The sequence below is a fragment of the Mercenaria mercenaria genome, chromosome 17 (assembly GCF_021730395.1).
Source record: "Mercenaria mercenaria strain notata chromosome 17, MADL_Memer_1, whole genome shotgun sequence".
In the NCBI taxonomy this organism is placed as follows: domain Eukaryota; kingdom Metazoa; phylum Mollusca; class Bivalvia; order Venerida; family Veneridae; genus Mercenaria; species Mercenaria mercenaria.
In genome coordinates, this window is record NC_069377.1 from 19,695,378 (window position 1) to 19,713,084 (window position 17,707).

Below are 17,707 nucleotides of genomic sequence, written 5' to 3' on the forward strand. Positions count from 1 at the left end.
GACCTGGTTTTTTAAGGCACGTGACGCAGTTTCTAACTGGACCTAGATATCATCAAGGTGAACATTCTGACCAATTTTCATGAAGATCTTGTGAAATATATGGCCTCTAGAGAGGTCACAAGGTTTTTCTATTTCAAGACCTACTGACCTAGTTTTTGATCGCAGTTGACCCAGTTTCAAACTTGACCGTTATATCATCAAGATAAACATTCAGACCAACTTTCATACAGATCCCATGAAAAATATGGCCTCTAGAGAGGTCACAAGGTTTTTTTATTATTTGACCTAGTTTTTTAAGGCACGTCGTGACCCAGTTTCTAACTTGACCTAGATATCATCAAGGTGAACATTCTGACCAATTTTCATGAAGATCTTGTGAAATATATGGCCTCTAGAGAGGTCACAAGGTTTTTCTATTTCAAGACCTACTGACCTAGTTTTTGATCGCAGTTGACCCAGTTTCAAACTTGACCTATTTATCATCAAGATAAACATTCAGACCAACTTTCATACAGATCCCATGAAAAATATGGCCTCTAGAGAGGTCACAACGTTTTTTTATTATTTGACCTACTGACCTACTTTTTGAAGGCACGTGACCCACTTTCGAACTTGACCTAGATATCATCAAGATGAACATTCTGACCAAATTTTATGGAGATCCATTCACAAGTCTGTCCTCTAGAGAGGTCACAAGGTTTTTCTATTTTTAGACCTACTGACCTAGTTTTTGAAGGCACATGACCATGTTTCGAACTTGACCTAGATATCATCAATATGAACATTCTGACCAACTTTCATACAGATCCAATGAAAAATATGGCCTTTAGAGAGGTCACAAGGTTTTTCTATTATTTGACCTACTGACCTAGTTTTTGAAGGCACGTGACCCACTTTAGAACTTGACCTAGATATCATCAAGGTGAACATTCAGACCAACTTTCATGAAGATCTCATGAAAAATATGGTCTCTAGAGAGGTCACAAGGTTTTTCTATTATCTGACCTACTGACCTAGTTTTTGATGGCACGTGACCCAGTTTCGAACCTGGCCTAGATATCATCAAGATGAACATTCTGACCAATTTTGATGAAGATCTCATGATATATATGGCCTCTAGAGAGGTCACAACGTTTTTCTATTTTTAGACCTACTGACCTAGTTTTTGACCGCAGGTGACCCAGTTTCGAACTTGACCTAGATATCATCAAGATGAACATTCAGACCAACTTTCATACAGATCCCATGAAAAATATGGCCTTTAGAGAGGTCACAAGGTTTTTCTATTATTTGACCTACTGACCTAGTTTTTGAAGGCACATGACCCAGTTTCGAACTTGACCTAGATATCATCAAGGTGAAAGTTCTGACCAATTTTCATGAAGATCTTGTGAAATATATGGCCTCTAGAGAGGTCACAAGGTTTTTCTATTTTTAGACCTACTGATCTAGTTTTTGACGGCACGTGACCCAGTTTCGAACTTGACCTAGATATCATCAAGGTGAACATTCTGACCAATTTCCATGAAGATCTTGTGAAATATATGGCCTCTAGAAAGGTCACAAGGTTTTTCTATTTTTAGACATACTGACCTAGTTTTTGAAGGCACATGACCCAGTTTCGAACTTGACCGAGATATCATCAAGATGAACATTCTGACCAACTTTCATAAAGATCCCACAAAAAATGTGACCTCTAGAGTGGTCACAAGCAAAAGTTTACGGACGCACGCACGGACGACGAACACCGCGCGATCACAAAAGCTCACCTTGTCACTTTGTGACAGGTGAGCTAAAAACAATCTAAGTCCACACAAAAATCCTTACCAGTAGAGATAGGTCAAAATACACCTCAAAATTGGATGTAACATGCATATTGTACTACAGAAAAGTGGTCTTGATTTTTCCATATGACCAGTAATAAAAAAGTTACAATATAAGCTATTCATAGTAACAACAAAGGGAAGTAATTCTAGGTTCTTGCACATGACACTCTGTTTTATGATCAGGGTTCCCACACTTTTACCTCTATGAAATTTAAGGACTTTTCCAAGACCTTGTTGCGATTTTCAAGGACCTCTGTACGACATATACAGTTGTACGTTCCCGTCAATGTTTCTAGATTCAGTGTGAAAATATAAGAACAAGAGGGCCATGATGGCCTGATATTGCTTAAAAGTTTCTACTTATAAATACAGGCTCTGCAAATTTTCTTTTTTCATTTTCATTTTGTTTCCTTACTGTCCTCAAGCTTTTGTTTCTCAAGGAAACTATGAATTATTTACTTGTCTAGCATGTTGTGAAGACTTAATCAACTCCTTCATAATAACTACACCTCTGGTGCCACCTACATGATTTATATAATCTTTGATACACTTCCAGCAATTAAATTATTTTCAGTCAAGTTGATGTTTGATCACTGAACTCAAGCGTATCACTAATCACGATTTTCACAATAATTATTCTCGAAAAAAATCGGAATTTCACAGGGCTTCTTAAAAATCGACACAAAAAATGACCGAAAGCCTAGAATTACTGTTTAAATATTCAAGCATAGCTACCTACATAGGTTGATCAACCACAAAAACATCGGTATTTTTGAAAAAGGAAATTGAATTGACATCCATGTCCGCCATTTTGAATCATGAATTACTTCCCTTATCAGAATGGGATAATTACCGGTATTTTCCCATACCTTTACCGTACTCTCGCCAAATTCCCGTTATTTTCACTGCCGGGAGTCAATTTTTGAAATTCACGGACTTTTCCAATTTTCCCCGATAGCGTGGGAACCCTGCATGATGGTGAACAATTGTGCCAAGTTACATCAAAATCCCTCCATGCATGAAAAAGAAATGCTCCAGACAAAGTCATTGTTGTATCTGACCTTTGACCTCCATGTGTGACCTTGACCTTAGACCTAGGGTCCTGGTTCTTGCGCATGACACTCCGTCACATGGTTGTGATCATTTGTGCCAAGTTACATCAAAATCCCTCCATGCATGAAGAAGAAATGCCCCGGACAAAGTCATTATTGAATTTAACCTTTGACCTCCAAGTGTGACCTTAACCTTTGAGAATTTTGACCTAAAAATTGGATGTAACATGCATATTGTACTACAGGAAAGTGGTCTTGATTTTTCCATACGACCAGTAATAAAAAAGTTACAATATAAGCTATTTATAGTAACCACAAAAGGAAGCAATTCTAGGTTCTTGCACATGACACTCCGTCTCATGATGGTGAACAACTGTGCCAAGTTACATCAAAATCCCTCCATGCATGAAAAAGAAATGCTCTGGACAAAGTCATTCTTGTATCTGACCTTTGACCTCTAAGTGTGACCTTGACCTTAGACCTAGGACCTTGTTCTTGGGCATGACACTCCGTCACATAGTTGTGAATATTTGTGCCAAGTTACATCAAAATCCCTCCATGCATGAAGACGAAATGCTCCAGACAGTCATTATTGAATTTAACCTTTGACCTCCAAGTGTGACCTTGACCTTTGAGATAGGAACCCCCGGTTTGCGCACGACACTCCATCTCACTGAGGTTAACATTCATGCCAAATATAAACGAGATTGCTCCATGCATGTCAAAGTTATGGTCTGGACAAACAAATCCGGATGGACGCAGACGCACGCACGGATGCAAATACACCGAACAGCCATTTGGACAACTATGTCTCCGCTTCCGCAAGCGGGCTCGACAAAAATATAAACAATGGGCTTTAACTCTAGCAATGAATGAATGACAGTTCTTCTACAGTTCAACAATTCTTTTTGCATGGCTAAAGTGAAAAAGTAAAGGAAAAAAATATAATAATTTATTTCTGATGTCATGTCCTTCAGACCTCAGGCAATAGTTTTGACTATTGACTTGTAAGCAATACAACTGTAAGTCTGTACTATTCTATCCAAAACAATCTGCACCAGCAACCATTCCAAACTATTCTCTCAGCATCAGTAAGCATGTTAATTTTACTATAACATAACAAGAGGACCATGATGGTCCTGAATCGCTCACCTATCCCCACAAGACCCAGTGTTGAACTGAGTATGACGTCGTTATTTCTATTATTTGACATAGTGACCTAGTTTTTGAGCACATGTGACCTAGATATCATCAAGATAAAAAATTCTGACCAATTTTCATGAAGATCCATTGAAAAATATGGCCTCTAGAGAGGTCACAAGCTTTTTCTATTATTTGACCTAATGACCTAGTTTTTGAAGGCACGTGACCCACTTTTAAACTTGACCTAGATATCATCAAGGTGAACATTCTCACCAATTTTCAAGAAGATCTCATGAAAAATATGGCCTCTAGAGAGGTCACAAGGTTTTTCTATTTTTCGACCTACTGACCTAGTTTTTGACCGCACATGACCCAGTTACGAACCTGACCTAGATATCATCAAGCTGAATATTCTCACCAGTTTTCATGAAGATCCATTGAGAAATATGGCCTCTAGAGAGGTCACAAGGTTTTTCTATTTTTAGACCTACTGACCTAGTTTTTGACCCCACGTGACCCAGTTTCGAACCTGACCTAGATATCATCAAGGTGAACATTCTGACCAATATTCATGAAGATCTCATGAAAAATATGGCCTCTAGAGAGGTCACAAGGTTTTTCTATTTTTAGATCTACTGACCTAGTTTTTAACCCCTAGTGACCCAGTTTCGAACTTGATCTAGATATCATCAAGGTAAACATTCTGACCAATTTTCATGAAGATCCATTGAAAAATATGGCCTCTAGAGAGGTCACAAGGTTTTTCTATTTTTAGACCTACTGACCTAGTTTTTGACCGCATGTGACCCAGTTTCGAACTTGACCTAGATATCATCAAGGTGAACATTCTGACCAATTTTCATGAAGATCCATTGAGAAATATGGCCTCTAGAGAGGTCACAAGGTTTTTCTATTTTTAGACCTACTGACCTAGTTTTTGATCCAACATGACCCAGTATTAAACTTGACCTAGATATCATCAAGGTGAACATTCTGACCAACATTCATGAAGATCTCATGAAAAAAATGGCCTCTAGAGAGGTCACAAGGTTTTTCTATTTTTAGATCTACTGACCTAGTTTTTACCCCCACGTGACCCAGTTTCGAACTTGACCTAGATATCATCAAGGTGAACATTCTGACCAATTTTCATTAAGATCCATTGAGAAATATGGCCTCTAGAGAGGTCAAAAGGTTTTTCTATTTTTAGACCTAATGACCTAGTTTTTGACCCCACCTGACCCAGTTTCGAACCTGACCTAGATATCATCAAGGTGAACATTCTAAACAATATTCATGAAGATCTCATGAAAAATATGGCCTCTAGAGAGGTCACAAGGTTTTTCTATTTTTAGACCTACTGACCTAGTTTTTGACCCCACGTGACCCAGTTTCGAACTTGACCTAGATATCATCAAGGTGAACATTCTGACCAATTTTCATGAAGATCTTGTGAAATATATGGCCTCTAGAGAGGTCACAAGGTTTTTCTATTTTTAGACCTACTGACCTAGTTTTTGATGGCACGTGACCCAGTTTCGAACTTGACCTAGATATCATCAAGGTGAACATTCTGACCAACTTTCATAAAGATCCCATGAAAAATGTGACCTCTAGAGTGGTCACAAGCAAAAGTTTACGGACGCACGGACGGACGACGGACGCCGCGCGATCACAAAAGCTCACCTTGTCACTTTGTGACAGGTGAGCTAAAAACAAGAGGGCCATGATGGCCCTATATCGCTCACCTGTTATCATTGCACTTGAGGACAAGAAGGTCCTCAGAAAAAATATCTAAGTCCAAAGGACAGTAACAACAAAGGGAAGAAATTTAACCAAAAAAGAAAAAAAAAATTCTTACAAGGTACAGATATGTCAAAATACACCTAAAAATTGGAGGTATCATCCATGTTGTACCACAGAAAAGTGGTCTCAGTTTTTCCCTACGGCCAATAATAAAAAAGTTACTAAAAATAAGCTATTTATAGTAACGTAAAAGGGAAGTAATTTAAAAAAAAAAAATTATTGTAAGTGAACAAAAGAAGGATCTGCCAAATAAATCTGTTGACATAAATGAAATTTCAGATCAGTATCTTCATTAGTTACAGAGATATACCCATTTTAATTTGAAATAAAGGGAGATAATTTGACATAAAATCAGTCCATAGTTATCTACATACATGCCATATTTTTAGGTCAATAAGGGAGTTTTGCCTCAGCAGGGCTTTTTTTAAGGGAGATTTGGGTAAAAATAAGGGAGACTTTTATTCGCTCACTTTTTACGCGCTAAATAGCCGTTTTCATGAAAAAATCATCAAGTTTTTTTTTACATTGAATTGATGAGTGGAGCCAACAGTTGTGTACGGAATGCATGATTATTACTTATAGCACTTAACTTAATCCAAGGAAATTCAGAATTCCATGAAAGATTGAACCAGGAACTTTGTTTTTGCTTTATGTGTTGATGCTTCTGCATCTGGGGAGAGTGATCTTTTTGACATGTTTAAGCATACAATACCCAAATGATTGCAGAGATATCATGTCAAAACAGTCTTTTAAGGGCAGTCATTTCTTTACATGTATTTAACCTGGGAATTGTTCTCCTGTTAATTATTGCAACATGACAATATCACAAAGGAATGGCAGTCAATTATTCGGGCAATATGAATTGCAATTTATTTCATAAAATTCACTTATCTGAATTCATGTTTGTCCGAAATTCTGTGTAGTGTGACATTAACTCGCTGATTTGGTTAAGTTGTTATCGATTTTTTGCATGTTGTGCAAGTATTTAAATTGAGAAACATAAACTCGGTGTTGGCACTAACCTGTCTCATTCTCTGATGGCTCGATAAATACGGGAAAAGAGCGTTTCCCGATAAATATTAAGGTCAGCGAAAACGAAAGTACACTTTGGCAGGTGGCGGTAAAATGACGTAATTTTAAGACTGGTTTACATATTGTTTGGAAAAATTACGGATCAGTGGCTTTGATTTTATTGAATCAGTCTAAAATCTCGCATCTTTACAATTGCCTACGGGTAAGATTAAATGGTTAATTGTTTGCAGATGGTGACAGTAGGTGGTAAGATAATTAATGCCTCTGGCGTGTATCTCTCGATAAACAAGCTAGGGATTATAGACAACTATGAAAATTATGTTTGAAGTGTATTTCCAGGCTACTCGATATTGAATTTCAAGTATTTTCTAAAGGTCTACATTGGGTCCGAGATACGATTTTTCGTCAGAGGACTTTTTTTCTGAATTTATTTTTTTACAGGAGGTTTTCATGTCCCGGCGGGAGACCAGGAGATATACTGAAAATACGGGAGAAAAAGCCCTCCCGGCGGGAGATATGGCATGTATGTATCTACCCTGATTGGCTCAGTCCACTAATGACAATAATGAAATTTCAAATAAGTCCTATAGGTACTTACTGATATAAATCCATTTTGATTACAATCAGGGGAAGTAATCAGATATAAAATAACTCTGAACCTACACTTGGATGTGATTTGTCATGGAATCCAAGAATTATTGTTGTTGAAGTTATTTTGGAAGTTTGTATCAAATAAAACCATAAATGAAGTCTCTATATGGCTGCAAAAGCCAAACTAGCTAATTTTGGACCTTTAAGGGGCCATAACTCTGGAACCCATGAAGAAATCTGGCCAGTTCAACAAAGGAACCAAGATCTTGTGGTGATACAAGTTGTGTGCAAGTTTGGTTAAAATCAAATCATAAATGAAGCTGCTATTGTGCAGACAAGGTCAAAATAGCTAATTTTGGCCCTTTCAGGGGCCATAACTCTGGAACCCATTAAGGGATCTGGCCGGTTCAACTAAGGAATCAAGATCTTATGGTGACACAAGTTTTGTGCAAGTTTGATTCAATTCAAATCATAAATGAAGCTGCTATTGTGCAAACAAGGTCAAAATAGCTAATTCTGGCCCTTTCAGGGGCCATAACTCTGGAACCCATAAAGGAATCTCGCCAGTTCAAGAAAGGAACCGAGATCTTATGGTGATACAAGTTGTGTGCATGTTTGGTTAAAATCAAATCATAAATGAAGCTGCCATTGTGCAGACATGGTCAAAATAGCTAATTCTGGCCCTTTCAGGGGCCATAACTCTGGAACCCACAAGGGAATCATGCCAGTTCAAGAAAGGAACAAAGACCTTATGGTGATACAAGTTGTGTGCAAGTTTGGTAAAAATCAAATCGAAAATAAAGCTGCTATTGTGCAGACAAGGTCAAAATAGCTAATTTTGGCCCTTTCAGGGGCCATAACTCTGGAACCCATAATGGGATCTAGCCAGTTCAAGAAAGGAACTAAGATCTTATGGTGATACAAGTTGTGTGCAAGTTTGGTTAAAATAAAATCATAAATGAAACCACTATCGTGCAGACACGAAATTGTTGACGCACGCACGGACTGACGACGGACGAAGGGTGATCACAAAAGCTCACCTTGTCACTATGTGACAGGTGAGCTAACAAGAGGGTCATGATGACCCTGGATCGCTCATCTGAGTAATATGAGCCATGTTTCAAATGGCAAACGGATGCTAAAATACTAGAGATGCTTTTGAGAAAAGCGCATGTCTCCCACAACTGCCCCTATGAAAAATGTCTAGTTTCTCTAGATGGTTTAGACGAGTGGATCCAATTAGATGGTCTGGAGGAGTGGATCCAATCAGTAATTCAAGGGCCTTAAATCAAAAGTGCTTGGGCGGATTTGGCTAGTTATCGAACATGGCTAAGGTCTTATGGCCAAACACATTTTGTTCAAGTTTGGTGAAGATCGGATGAGAAATGTTTGACTTAGAGAGCTGACAAGAGTAAAAAGGCCTATTTTTCGGTAATTCAAGGGCCGTAACTCCAAAATGCCTGGACCGATTTGGCTAGTTATCATACTTGGCCGAGGTCTCATGGTCAAACACATTTTGTTCAAGTTTGGTGAAGGTCGGATGAGAAATGTTCGACTTAGAGAGCGGACAAGAGTAAAAAGGCTGATTTTTCGGTAATTCAAGGGCCGTAACTCCAAAATGCCTGGACCGATTTGGCTAGTTATCAAACCTGGCCGAGGTCTCATGGTCAAATACCTTTTGTCTAAGTTTGGTGAAGATTGGATGAGAAATGTTCGACTTAAGAGTACGGACAAGAGTAAAAAGGCCGATTTTTGGTAATTCAAGGGCCATAACTCCAATACGCCTGGACCGATTTGGCTAGATATCAAACTTGGCCAAGGTCTTACGGTCAAACACATTTTGTTAAAGTTTGGTGAAAATCGGATGAGAAATGTTCGACTTAGAGAGCGGACAAGCTTTGTGACAGACAGACAGACAGACAGACACACACACACACACAGACAGACAGACACACAGACTGGAGTAAATCAATATGTCTCCCACACCACTGTGTGGTGGGAGACATAATTAAGAAAGTAGGTCAGTAGGTCACATTCATGGTAACTGAAAGTCAGTTTTAAGATCGGTGTGCAAAACTGTACAATAATGTCATCCAAATTTCAAGGCTGTATCTAAAAAAAACAAGAGCTGTCTCCATAGGATGACATATGCCCCCGATGGCACTTTGAATGAGTAGTTATGGCCGATGTTAGAGTTTAGGACCTTTGACCTACGGAGCTGGGTCTTGCGCGCAACACGTCGTCTTACTGTGCCACACATTCATGCGTAGTTATTTTAAAATCCATGCATGAATGACAAAGATATGGACCGGACACGCCCATCAATGCACTATCATGAAAAATGACCTTTAACGTCTAAGTGTGACCTTGACCTTTGAGCTACGGACCTGGGTCTTGCGCGCGACATGTCGTCTTATTGTGGTACACATTCATGCCAAGTTATTTGAAAATCCATCCATGGTTGACAAAGATATGGACCGGACACGCCCATCAATGCACTATCCTTTAATGTCTAAGTGTGACCTTGACCTTTGAGCTACGGACCTGGGTCTTGCGCGCGACACGTCGTCTTACTGTGGTACACATTCATGCCAAGTTATTTGAAAATCCATCCATCAATGACAAAGATATGGACCGGACACGCCCATCAATGCACTCTCCTTTAATGTCTAAGTGTGACCTTGACCTTTGAGCTACGGACCTGGGTCTTGCGCGCGACACGTCGTCTTACTGTGGTACACATTCATGCCAAGTTATTTAAAAATCCATCCATCGCTGACAAAGATATGGACCGGACACGCCCATCAATGCACTATCCTTTAATGTCTAAGTGTGACCTTAACCTTTGAACTACGGACCTGGGTCTTGCGTGCGACACGTCGTCTTACTGTGGTACATATTCATGCCAAGTTATTTGAAAATCCATCCATCAATGACAAAGATATGGACCGGACACGCCCATCAATGCACTCTCCTTTAATGTCTAAGTGTGACCTTGACCTTTGAGCTACGGACCTGGGTCTTGCGCGCGACACGTCGTCTTACTGTGGTACACATTCATGCCAAGTTATTTGAAAATCCATCCATCGATGACAAAGATATGGACCGGACATGAAAATTGCGGACAGACTGACAGACCGACAGACTGACAGACGGTTCAAAAACTATATGCCTCCCTTTGGGGGCATAAAAAAGAAAGTAGGTTAGTAGGTCAAGGTCACAGTCAAGTGATCCCAAATCGCTTGGGGTCATCAGGTAATTATAAATAAACAGTCTAGGAAATATGACCTGATATTTTTTGAAGTATTTTTTCCTATATAACTCATAAGTTTTTTCACCCAAGGGTAATAATTGGAACAATCTTGGTAAAGGACCAATGCTACATACCAAATATCAAAGGCCTAAGTCTTCTGGTTTAAGACAAGAAGATTTTTAAAGTTTTTTTCTATATAAGTGTATGTAAAATTTGGGACCCCCAGGGTGGGGCCTCTTTTCACCCCAGGGGCATAATTTGAACAACCTTGGTAGAGGACCACTAGCTCAGGTGAGCTAATAAAATGTAAATCAGAATACAAGTAATCTGGAAGGCTAAAGTCAAAACTGATGTGTTTGATTACCAGTCTCCTGTCTGGTTGTAGCCCAGGGCTTCTTCAAAAGATGTTGTTCCTACTAAGCATAGTGAAGCAGAAAAATTACCTTTGACAGCTTGGTTTAGGAATGCTGTATCCTCTAAATGTACTGCTGCGCTATTGCTGCCATCTGTCCGTACCATGTTTTGATTTTGTACTGATGTCATTAGATTCACTGAAAAATTATAAGAGATACCAATTTGATAACAATACAAAACAGGACAGCCATTATGGCACTGTGTCTGTCATCTAGACACTACACAATTTAGTTACTATAGTTTTCATACTAAAAATCCATTATGGCCTTACACTGTAAACCTGACTGCTGTGGGTACATGCTGTAAATAGTTCAATTGGTGGTTCCACATACAATATATGAAAGGTAAAATGATTTTATACATTCTAGGGTGTAACAGTAAGAAACAAATGATCAAATTTGCGTTATCAATGTTTTCCTTATGTAAGTCCATATAAAACCAATTACCTCCATTGCCAGGGCCAGTTTTAGCCCCAAGGGCATAATTTACAAAACTTAGTAAAGGACCAGTACATAATCTATTATGCCATTAGGGCAATAAGGTTTTAGACAAGAAGATTTTTAAAAAAATGTCCTATATATCTGTGTAAAACAAATGAACCCCTAGGCATGGCCAATTTCTAAACTCTAGGTTTTGCAGTTTTAGACAAGAAGATTTTTAAAATGTTTCTTGTATAAACAAGTGACTCAAAGGGCAGGGCCAATTTTGACCCCAGAGGCATGATTTGATCAAACTTGGTAGCAGAAAACTACACAATTCTACAGGCCAAATATCTAAGCCAAGGGCTTCGTGGTTTTAATAATACATAAGTCGGTAAAACAAAAGAACCTCAGGGTAGGATCAATTTTGACCTCAGTGGCATGATTTCAACTTGGAAGCACCACTACGCAATGCTGAATGTAAAATACCTAACCTCGGGGCATTACGGTTTTAGAAAGTAAGATTTTTAAAGTTTTTCCTATATCCTTATGATGACGGGCACATTTTTATACAATCTTGAAATGCATATGCATGTTTTTGACAACACAGAAAATGATGTCAAGGCGACCTTCATCTTTTCCCGAAAGTAAAGACAAGAGATCACTGAGTGATCTTGGCGCCCACCATTGAACCATTTTTGAATGTTCCAAATTTCAAGACAAATATAAAAATCTCTAATATTAGAGATACACTAATTAAAAAATTAATACAAAAACACCGACACATGATACCACAAAAAAATATATTTACTTTTTACATAGGACTAATAATAAACAAGAGGGCCAAGATGGCCCTAGGTCGCTCACCTGAGAAACACACCATAACAGTGTAAACATGTTTGACCCAGTGATTTCATAGAAAAAAATATTCTGACCAATTATCATTAAAACTGGAGCAAAAATCTTGAGTATAAATAAGCATTTTCTTTGATTTGACCTAGTGGCCTAGTTTTTGAACCCAGATGACCCATAATAGAACTTGACCTAGATTTCATCAAGGCTATCATTGACCGAATTTCATGAAAATCAATTGAAAATTACAGCCTCTATCGCATACACAAGGTTTTTCTTTGATTTGACCTAGTGACCTAGTTTTTGACCCCAGACTATCAATATTCGAACTTGACCTAGATTTCATCAAGACAACCATTCTGACCAGATTTTATGAAAATCCAGTGTAAAATGCAGCCCCTATTGCATACACAAGGTTTTTCTTTGATTTGACCTAGTGACCTAGTTTTTAAACCCAGATGACCCATATTTGAACTTGACCTAGATTTCATCAAGGCTATCATTCTGACAAAATTTCATGAAGATCAGCTGAAAAAAATTAGCCTCTATCGCATACACAAGGTTTTTCTTTGATTTAACCTAGTGACCTACTTTTTGACCCAGATGACCCATATTCGAACGTGACCTAGATTTCATCAAGGCAATCATTCTGACTTAATTTCAGGAAGATCAATTGAAAAATATAGCCTCTATCGCATACACAAAGGTTTTCTTTGATTTGACTTAGTGACCTAATTTTTGACCCCAGATGACCCATGTTCAAACTTGTCCTAGATTTTATCAATGCAATCATTCTGACCAAATTTCATGAAGATCAATTGAAAAATACAGCCTCTATCGCATACATAAGGTTTTTCTTTGATTTGACCTAGTGACCTACTTTTTGATCCAAGATGACCCATTTTCAAACTCGGCCTAGATTTCATTAAGGTTATCACTTTGACTTAATTTCAGGAAGATCAATTGAAAAATACAGCCTTTATCGCATATACAAGATTTTCCTTTGATTTGACCTAGTGACCTAGTTTTTGACCCCAGATGACCCATATTCGAACTTGACCTAGATTTCATCAAGGCAATCATTCTGACCAAAATTCATGAAGATTAATTGAAAAATACAGCCTCTATTGCATACACAAGGTTTTTCTTTGATTTGACCTAGTGACCTACTTTTTGACCCCAGATGAACCCTTTTCAAACTCGGCCTAGATTTCATCAAGGTAATCATTCTGACCAAAATTCATGAAGATTAATTGAAAAATACAGCATCTATCGCATACACAAGGTTTTTCTTTGATATGACCTAGTGACCTAGTTTTTGACCCCAGATGACCCATTTTCAACATGGGCTAGATTTCATCAAGGCAATCATTCTGACCAAATTTCATGAAGATTAGTTGAAAAATACAGCTTCTATCGCATACACAATGTTTTTCTTTGATTTGACCTAGTGACCTAGTTTTTGACCCCAGATGACCCATTTTGTCCTTGGCCTAGATTTCATCAAGGTAACCATTCTGACAAAGTTTCATGAAGATCAGTTGAAAAATACAGCCTCTATCGCATACACAAGCTAAATGTTGACAGACGACAGACAGACAGACGCCGGACGCTGGACATCAAGCGATCAGAAAAACTCACCTGAGCAGCTAAAAAGTTAGAAAAATACCTAAATTATTGAAAATCTAAAAACAGAATTTCTAAAAATAGACTTAATTCTTGGAATTTAAGGGGAAGTAACTCAGTACAAAAGTTAAGAAGTATGGGGTCAAAATATTACCACAGATTTTCAGACAAAAGAAAAAAATAGATTAGTCAAACCATGTTCCTGTATTTGTGGATTTTGATAAGTCTTGCACTAAATGGCAATGTGTGACCATGATGGTAATGAAGTGTTCAAAGTTTTAAAGTCAAACAGTTTAATCAAAATATGAAATAGTATGAAAAGTTTAACAGATTTCCAAGTCCAAAAAGGGACATAATTCAGCCAAAATAGTTGTCAGAATTATGCACTCTTGCCTACAGATGGAAATCATGATGAAAAAGAAGTGTTCAAAGTTTAAAAGCCATATGTCAAATAATTTTGACAAAACGTGGAAAACAGAAGCAATTTCAAAGTCCAAAAAGGGCCATAATTCAGCCAAAATAGATGACAGAGTTATGTACTCTTTCCTACAGATAGAGACTATAATACTGAACAAGTGATAAAAGTTTCAAAGCCATATGTCAAACACTTTACACAAAATATGAACTGGTACGAAAAACTTAACCAAGATTTCTAAGTCAAAAGGGGCCATAATTCAGCCAAAATCCTTGATGGAGTTATGTACTCTTGCCTATAACTGGACATGGTGATGGTAAACAAGTGTTGGAAGTTTCAAAGCTTTATCTCAAAAGACTTTGTCAAAATATGAACTGGTACGAAAAACTTAACCATGATTTCTAAGTCAAAAGGGGCCATAATTCAGCAACTAGAAATGTGTCCATGGGACACAGATGCCCCCACTACATGACATTAAAATGACAATTTTTTCCCAGGTCAGGGGCCAAAAAGGTCAGGGGCCAAAAATGACAATTTTTCCCAGGTCAGGGGCCAGAACTCCTACAATACTGAATGAATCCGGATGCGAAACCCCAGGTGCACAACTGCACATGCTGACCAACATTCCTGTAAACTTTGGTGACTCTAGGTCAAATACTTTTGGAGCTACGCACGACACAACATTAAAATGATCAATTTTTTGCTAAGTCAGGGGCCATAACTCCTACATGACTGGATGAATCCGGACGCAAAACCCCAGGTGCACAACTGCACATGCTGACCAACATTCCTGTAAACTTTGGTGACTGTAGGTCAAATACTTTTGGAGCTATGCGCGACACAACATTAAAATGACCATTTTTTTAACTAAGTCAGGGGCCATAACTCCTACATGACTGGATGAATCCGGACGCGAAACCCCAGGTGCACAACTACACATGCTGACCAACATGCCTGTAAAGTTTTGTGACTCTAGGTCATATACTTTTGGAGCTAGGTGCAACACAACATTAAAATGACCAATTTTTATAAAGTCAGGGGCCATAACTTCTACATGACTGAATGAATCCGGACGCGAAACCCCAGGTGCACAACTACACATGCTGACCAACATTCCTGTAAAGTTTTGTGACTCTATGTCAAATACTTTCAGAGCTACGCGCGACACAACATTTTCGGACGGACGGACGGACAAGAGCAAATCTATATGATGCCCCCCCCCCCAAAGTGGTGGGGGCATAAAAATCCTTGATGGAGTTATGTGCTCTTGCCTATAACTGGACATGGTGATGGTAAACAAGTGTTGAAAGTTTCAAAGCTTTATCTCAAAAGACTTTGTCAAAATGTGGACTGGTACGAAAAACTTAACCAAGGTGTGACGCCGACGTCGTGGTGAGTAGGATAGCTCTACTTATTCTTCAAATAATCGAGCTAAAAATACAGCCTCTATTGAATACACAAGGTTTTTCTTTGATTTGACCTAGTGACCAAGTTTTTTAACCCAGATGACCCATATTCAAACTTGACTTAGATTTTATCAAGGCAATCATTCCAACCAAATTTCATGAAGATCAACTGAAAAATACAGCTTCTATTGCATAAACGAGGTTTTTATTTGATTTGACCTAGTGACCTAGTTTTTGACCCCAGATGACCCATATTCAAAACTGACCTAGATTCCATCAAGGCAATCATTCTGACCAAATTTCATGAAGATTAGTTGAAAAATACAGCTTCTATCGCATACACAATGTTTTTCTTTGATTTGACCTAGTGACCTAGTTTTTGACCCCAGATGACCCATTTTGAACTTGGCCTAGAATTCATCAAGGTTATCATTCTGACCAAAATTCATGAAGATCAATTGAAAAATACAGCCTCTATTGCATGCACAATCTAAATGTTGACAGATAGACGACAGACGCCTGACATCGAGCGATCACAAAAGCTCTTGGGCCTAGGATCATGAAAGTTGATTGGGAGGTTGGTCATAACAAGCAAATGACCCCTATTGATTTTGAGATCAGTAGGTCAAAGGTCAAGGTCATAGTGACCCGGAACAGTTAAATGGTTTCCGGATGATAGCTTGAGAATGCTTGGGCCTAGGATCATAAAGTTGATAGGGAGGTTGGTCATGACCAGCAGGTCACAAGGGCCAGAACATGGAAAATTGTTTCCAATCCATAACTTGAGAACCACCAGGTTCAGAATGTTGAAACTTTGTGGGATAATTGGACATTCCGCATAGATGATCCCTATTGCAGCCAACCACCAGTGTTTCTGACTTTTGCTCCTGTCCCCTATTGACTTCTTGCCTATTACTACTATACATTGGGGAAGACATGCACTTTTCTACAAAAGCATCTTCTAGTTTCAAAAATCTTCTTCAAAACCACTGTTCATCAACAGTTTCTAAAAAAATCTTCAGTACTACTGAGCAGATTACACCAAACTTCACAGGAATGATCAATGGGTGACCCCCTTTCAAAATTTCCCAAAGAATTAAAATCCATTCAGAACTGTGGTGGCCATGGCAACTGAAAAGAAAATCTTTAAAAATCTTCTTTTCAGAAACTGTTAGCTGGATTTCAAAAATATTTTGTAGAATCTAGGTGACCCTCTACCAAAATTGCATAAGCCATTCTATTTCAGTCATAAACATGGCTGCCAGGGGGCAGGGTTTATTATTCCTCAATGGTCAAAAATCTTCCTCAAAACCACTGGGCAGATTTACCCCAAACTTCATAGAAACTAGAGTTGTCACAAGAGTGACGAATTATACCCCCACAATATGGCCTTGTCACAGAACTAAGCCAATGTCAAAGCCGAACTTGCTTGACCTTTGACCTACTGACCACAAAATCAATAGTGGTCATCTGCTAGCCATGATCAACTTCCCTATGAAGTTTCATGATCCTCCGCCCAAGCGTTCTCAAGTTATTGTCCGTAAAAGGTTTAAATGACCTTTGGAACTCAAAATCAATATGGGTCATCTGCTTGACATGACCAACCTCCCTATCAATTTTCATGATCCTAGGCCCAAGCATTCTCAAGTTATCATCCGGAAACCGTTTAACTGTTCCAAGTCAATGTGACCGTGACCTTTGACCTACTGACCTCAAAGTAGAACTTGATCTGTATTTCATGATGTTACACCTGTGTACCAAAATTTATGATCCTAGGCCCAATCGTTCTCAAGTTATCATCCCGAAACCATTTAACTGTTCTGAGTCACTGTGACCTTGACCTTTGACCTACAGACCTCAAAGTCGAACTTG

The 17,707-nt window shown here is 38.5% G+C and overlaps 1 protein-coding gene across 5 annotated transcripts in view; it reads right to left on the reverse strand.

Annotated features, from left to right (window-relative positions):
• LOC123536261 (zinc finger protein 76-like) overlaps positions 1-17,707 on the reverse strand; it is a 171,850-nt gene that overhangs the window by 121,861 nt on the left and 32,282 nt on the right. For all 5 annotated transcript variants that reach the window (XM_045319261.2, XM_045319263.2, XM_045319260.2 and 2 more), the window contains one exon: positions 11,147-11,254. In XM_045319261.2, the coding sequence (XP_045175196.1) occupies positions 11,147-11,254 (108 nt within the window). The remainder of the gene's footprint in view (positions 1-11,146; positions 11,255-17,707) is intronic.